The sequence below is a fragment of the Vicia villosa genome, linkage group LG4 (genome assembly GCF_029867415.1).
Source record: "Vicia villosa cultivar HV-30 ecotype Madison, WI linkage group LG4, Vvil1.0, whole genome shotgun sequence".
Lineage (NCBI taxonomy): Eukaryota > Viridiplantae > Streptophyta > Magnoliopsida > Fabales > Fabaceae > Vicia > Vicia villosa.
In genome coordinates this window covers 43,508,836-43,515,334 of record NC_081183.1, presented here as the reverse complement: position 1 = coordinate 43,515,334, position 6,499 = coordinate 43,508,836, and the positions used below count along the sequence as shown (strand labels likewise).

Here is a 6,499-nt window from a genome sequence, read left to right as displayed (position 1 = left end):
TTAAGAATTAATAGAAAATCCGTGCACGAGAAATTTTATTATTGTATAATAGAAGAATCTATACATTTCATCTAAAAATATCATTGAAAAAAATACAATTAGAATTTTGAGATGCTTTTTTTTTTGATAATCAATGAGATTTGTATATAAATAGATGCAACCTGTGCAGAGAATCAAAAATTCTCAAACGGTTACAGACAAATACAGACCGATCTAACTAGCAGACATGTAAACTCCTAAAACCTACAAATAATCTAGAGGACAATGGCTCCATTCATAAAAATTACAGTAAATCTTTTGTTTGTTACCAATTGCTAACCACCACCATGTAAACATTTTCACATTGTGGACAATTTCCTCTAAGTCTACTACACCATTGCGACAAATGATGAATATTTTCCTGACATTGGCAGCCAAATACACAAAATGATGCATCGTTGTTTTCTATAATGCCTCTCTTTACAAGCTCTGTTTCCAATCTATCTTTGAACAATCTCCAAGCAAAAAATTTGACCTTCGACGACATCCATGACTTCCACACTATTGACCAAGCTTTTTTGGTCGCAGGCTCCTCTTCCATATTTGTTTGTTCCAAAACCATGCTCCCATAATAGTCTTTTACATTGAACACCCCCGATCCATTTAATGGCCAAACAAATAAATCCTTCTACCTCCACTTAGGTGCTACATCCAATAGAAGCTATCTCAACTCCCCCCATTCTTCTAACTCTGCCTGGGTCAGATTTGATTCACACTCCACAATCCGCCACTTCCACTGATTGTTCACCCACTCACCCATTTCCTTCACACTTTTGACTTCACAATCCAGAACCTGAAACAGATTAGGAAACTCACAGCTCAATGCATTTCTACCCAACCATCTTCTGCTCCAAAACGGCACCTTGCTTCCATCGCCAATACGAATTGAAATATTTCGAGTGAATCCTACAGCGCTACTGCTATCACCAATATTCATCAAGTCTCTCCACCATATTGATTCTAAGGAGTGCCTACCACTTAGTTTCTTAAATAATAATCTTTTATATAAAAGACTATACCTTTCCTCTAGAATCCCTTGCCATATTGCTCCCTCTTCCTTCAAGAACCTCCATAGCCACTTAGTTAACGAAGCCTTGTTGAATTTTTCCATGTCTTTTACACCTAACCATCCATCTTCTTTCCTCATACAAACTGTGCTCCAACTTATCCAATCAACACCTTTTTTTGCCCTGCATTATGCCATAGAAAATTGCGCTGCAGCTTTACAATTGTATCTAACACCTTTGCTGGCATTTTGAAGAAGGACATATGGTAAACAGGAATATTTGTTATCACAGAGTTGATGAGTGTCACTCTTCCACCTATTGAAAGCAACCTTCCAATCCAAGGAGACAACTTAGCCCTCATATTATCAAAAATCGGATTCCAGAAACTTAATCTTCTCGGATTACCACCAACCGTTATCCCTAGAAACATAAACGGTATGCTATCAATTTTACAACAAAGAAATTGACTTGCTCCCTGTAGAAAGGATTGATCAATATTTACACCATAAAGCTTACTTTTCCACATGTTTACTCTTAGCCCCGATACCATCTCAAGTGCCCGCAACATGATCATGATTTCCCACACTTTTCTCCATGAACCATCCCCCACCAACACTGTATCGTCTGCGAATTGCCATACGACACATCTTCACTTATCTTGAAGCCACTATACACTCCTCCTCTAATAGCCTGTCTCACCAGTCCTGTAAGTCCTTCAGACACAATAGTGAAAAGAAATGGTGACAACGGGTCACCTTGCCGTAGTCCCCTTTGAGCTTGAAATTCTCTTGACGGACTCTCGTTCACCAAGATTGACATATTACTATTAAACACTCCCGCATCCATCCATTTAATCCATCGGTGTCCGAACCCCATCTTTAATAGCATCTCCTTTAAAAACATCCAATCGACACAATCATAGGCTTGGGCGAAATCTACTTTAAACAACAGACAGCTCTTCTTTGATCTGTTTGCCAAATCTACAATCTCATTGGTAACTAACACACCATCTAAGATCTGACGACCTTGTAAGAAAGTTGTTTGAGACTTTGATGTCAACTTGCCAATGACTTTCCCTAATCTTGCTTCTAGGAGCTTGGATATTATTTTGTATATGCTACCAATCAAACAGATAGGTATATATTCCTCTAATCCTTGAGGATGATCAAATTTGGGAATTAGAGCAATGAACGAAGCTGCTAATGCCCTTGGAAGAGAAGCTTTTCTATGGAAGTCTTGAACACACCTCGCTATATCTTTCCCCACCACGTCCCAGCATTTTTTGATGAAAGCAACATTAAAACCGTCTGGCCCTGGACTTCTGTCCCCTTCGCAATTGAACTCAGTCTCTTTAATTTCCTCCCTTGAGAATTCCTCCGATAATAGTGCTATATCTTCCCTTGAGAGCCTATTAAACTCCAGCCCTTGCAATTTCGGTCTTGGTCTAACCAGCCTCTTGAATCTCCCTTCATAATGCCTCTTCACCTCACTTTTTATCTCCTTCCACAACACCCTGTGGTGTTTGGATAGAAACTAACATATTCCTTCTATTTCTTGTCTTCAACATAGAGTGAAAATATTTTGAATTATTATCTCCTTCTTTTATCCATCTCACCCTTTCCTTGTGTTTCAGCATACTCTCTTTGTAGTGGAGATTTTTCCATATACTGTGCTGAACTTGTCTCCTTTTCTCGCACACATATTGGTTCAACTGAGTTGAAATGAACATGTTTTCCTCTTCTATTGCATTTAATTCGTCTACATCATCCTTTATCTTCACATCCAGCCACCCAAATACTCTTTGATTCCACCATCTCAATCTATCCCTAAGATGTTTCAGCTTTTCTTTTAGAACAAATGCACCGCTCCCTTGAACGTGCTTCGAATTCCATTCCTGCTTCACAAACTCTACAAATTCCGGATGATCATACCAACAGTTAAACACTCTGAATGGTTTCGGTCCCCAGTCCACATATCTAGCTTTCACCCACACAGGCCTATGGTCTGAGATGTCTATGTTCCCCGTCACCTGAGCCACGATCTTCCACAGATTGATAATCCCTTCCGAAAGCAAGATTCTATCAATTATGCTCTTCGCTTTACCGCTGCAATTTATCCGTGTGAATTTGTTCCCTAACACCGGTAGATCCACCACCTCAAGCATTTCTATAAAGTTTGAAAACTTCTCCATTTCAACTCAATTGGCCGACACCCTCCCAATTCTCTCATCCCCTACCTTTATTGCATTAAAATCTCCTCCTATTATCCATTCTCCTCTTGGCAGTTTATGTTTCCATTCCAACAATTGACTCCACAGACTTCTCTTATCAACAATACCACAGGGGGAATATACATTAATAAAATAACAGTTAGTACCTCTCCAAGAAGCTTTAACTCCCAGGAATCCTTTAGCTTTGAAACTAAATTCAGAATTGATGACTCCTTTTCTCCAAATCGTAACTACACCCCCTGATTGTCCTTCAGAATCCAGCGCCGACCATTCACACTCCTCCACTCCCCACAAACTCTTAATAATATTCTCCTCCATCCTTTTTATCTTTGTTTCTTGAATGAAGCATAAGTCAACCTTCGCCTTTGACAAAATCTTACAGACCCTCTTTCTCTTTACCAAATTACCACCCCCTCTTATGTTGAAAGTTCCAAAATTCATTGGACACCACTGATCTTCGCCTTCCCCGCTTCAAAACATGCTCGTTCTCTTGCTTCAATGTCACGCACGATCCCTTCAAACACTTCATCATCCTCTTCCCCCTCAACCCCTAACTCTTTGATAGATTTCCACACCTTGGTTGGTACCCCTTGAATAGATTTCCAGATACGCTTTTTCCCCTGTTCCACCCCTGAGTCTGTAATGGATTCTCCACAAAGAAGAGAATCTCCCGATCCTCCTGAATGCGATCCATGAATCTCATCTCTCGCCGGTGACACATTTAGGGAATGACGGATATGATTTTCTTGTGAATGGAGAAGAGCCAAAAAAATAAGAAGGAGCAAAGGGGATCTTTAAGTTCTCATAAATCTAGTTCACTTGTTTAATTTTCTTGGGCTTTCTTTGACTCCCAGGCCCAAACGATGAAATTGGATCCGACCCTACCTGATCCTGACCAACATCAAAACCTTCCTTATCCACCAGGCCCAATACACAATTTCCAATGGTTATTGATACCACGTGACGCTGACTTTTGCAAGCCTCCTCTCTCTCTTCTTGACATGACCTATCAAGTTCCTCCACATTTAATGCTCCCTCTCCATCATCATTAACTTTTGTCGCAACAATTGACGCAGAGAGGGTAGACTTTCTCCTAGAATCCCTATTATTTCTCTGAAAATTCCCCTGACTCACCAACTTTTTCCGTCAAAGATTGAGTGCTTTCCTCCAAAACATACTGAGTTTCTCCTTCCCCTCTAACCCCCATAGCTATAGTAGCCCTTGGGCTATGAAGTGATATCTCCTTTTCATCTACCCCGCTTCTGACATCACCGAAATGCTTCTCCCCAACGTCTCCGTCACTTTCCTCCCAGTCTCCTACCTCTGACTCCGACGAACCTTCACGCAAAATTCCATCATGCCATTCTTTTGGTACAACAATCCTCCTAGGAACATGCATGTCCTCAACCAATTTGATATTATATGCATTATCATTCACTCCAATATTAATACTTTCATTGAGGACCAAGGAACATTTTGAGCGAATAAGGAACCTTGCTACATCCATCCTCTTCCTCTCCATAGTTTCATGATCCATGCACACAAATGTCCCAACAGGTTTAGAGATGAACTCATAAAACATTACATAAAAAGTTATCGTGTAAAAAAATTATAGTGCATGTGTATGACTTGTTTAAATAGATTCAAGTTTTTATATTATAATTATTCTTTTTTAAATTAAATTTAATTAATTGATTAGTGATAAAGATTTTTTGTGTATGACTACACTTCAAAGACTTCTTTAATATCTTATTTAAAAATGTCAATATTAAATGATTAAAACATATAATTAACTTTATTATATTGTTCTCATTGTTTTTTAATATGTTTAAGAAAATATATAGTATTTTTTCTTATAAACCATTATATTATTTGTTTTTTATTAAATTAATTTGAGGAAATTTTCTAAATAATGTTATTAAATTAATATGGTAATAAAATTTATAATATTATTAAATTAGTTTGGAGCAAAAAAATTTATAGTATTAAGAGAAAATAATTTAATTAATTAAATGAGGCGCAAAAAAATATTTTTTTATACTTATACATTTTTTGTTATAATATTAATATGAAAAAAGTCTAAAAAAAACATATTATAAATTGGTTTGTTGTAAGTATTAATTTATTAATTTAAGGTAGCAATAAGAGAAAAGTGATTCATAAATTTTTAATTGTTTTTTTTTTTGACAGAATAAATTTTTAATTGTTGTACAACGGAAAAATCTAAAATTAAGAAGCTTAGTTTATCATGAATGTTATAGATATTCATTTCAATCATTCCTTAATTTAGCGTAGGGGAATTTTATTTTTCCTCAGTTGGAGGTCATTCTAACACTATTCACAGTCGCACAGTTCGAATATTTAGAATGTTTTTTCTTATTTTTTTGGTTTGTTTGTTTTTATTATGGTGGTGGTGGTGTTTTTTAAGTTGATTTTTATGTATATTGATAATTGTTAGACACGTCTTGTGTTTTAAATTTATTTCTATTTTGATTGCTTTTTATCTATTCTATTTATTATTTAGCCATTTTATTAATAGATTGTATTAAACTAAAGAAAAAAAGTGGGACTATAAATATTGCCTATTTTTTATAAAATCTACTCTTAAAATATTAAAAATGCAATAGTAGTTTGATTATTCAGTAAGCATTAGAGCTATATAAACTCTGTTTGTGAGTTTGGAGATGAAGGAAGGGAAAAGCTTTCGAAAATGTTTTTTTTTTTTAAAAATGATTTTGTATAGAATGATAAAATAATGTCTATCATTATTATATTTTTAATTTTTAGAATACTATAATAATATAAAAGATATTTAAAAAATTTATGTTAATCTTCCAAAATCCTCATTCAATACAAATTTGAAATTCCTCCAAATTAGGAAATTTTTGGTGTTATGAATAAAATTAACCTTCCAGAACTCTCTCAACCCAAACCTCTCTATTCTTTTCACTCAATTCTTCATATTTTTTAAAATTCTCCCCTCCCCCCCCCCCCCCTAAACTTGCAAATAAAGTCATATTTTCCATAATAAAAAAAATTCTCCCCTCCCCCCCTTCAAACTCGCAAATAAAGTCATATTTTCCATAATAAAAAAAATATGGCTCCTATTGCGTCTTAAATTTATTATTGATCTAAGATGCGTTTTACTTAACAAAAATTCTTAAAACATTATTGTTATGAAATCTCATAGCAATTTTATTTATTAATCATTTCTTTTGGTTTA

At 35.6% G+C, this 6,499-nt stretch overlaps 1 protein-coding gene across 1 annotated transcript; it reads right to left on the bottom strand.

Annotated features, from left to right (window-relative positions):
• Positions 1-700: 700 nt before the first annotated feature.
• On the bottom strand, positions 701-3,237 carry LOC131597131 (uncharacterized). The gene is made up of 4 exons (XM_058869843.1): positions 2,662-3,237; positions 1,647-2,546; positions 1,376-1,521; positions 701-1,229 (listed from the first exon to the last, which is right to left on the bottom strand). The coding sequence occupies exons 1-4, from the start codon at positions 3,235-3,237 to the stop codon at positions 701-703; spliced, it is 2,151 nt and encodes a 716-aa protein (XP_058725826.1).
• Between the last annotated feature and the right edge of the window lie 3,262 nt (positions 3,238-6,499).

Excerpts from the sequence above, each read along its gene's own strand:
- LOC131597131 (XM_058869843.1), bottom strand. The coding sequence starts at position 3,237 with ATGGAGAAGTTTTCAAACTTTATAGAAATGCTTGAGGTGGTGGATCTA. Across the intron at positions 2,547-2,661 it reads TGCTGAAACACAAGGAAAGG|GAGATAAAAAGTGAGGTGAA; the intron begins GTGAGATGGATA and ends GTGTTGTGGAAG. Across the intron at positions 1,522-1,646 it reads TACAGTGTTGGTGGGGGATG|GGAGCAAGTCAATTTCTTTG; the intron begins GTTCATGGAGAA and ends TCCTTTCTACAG.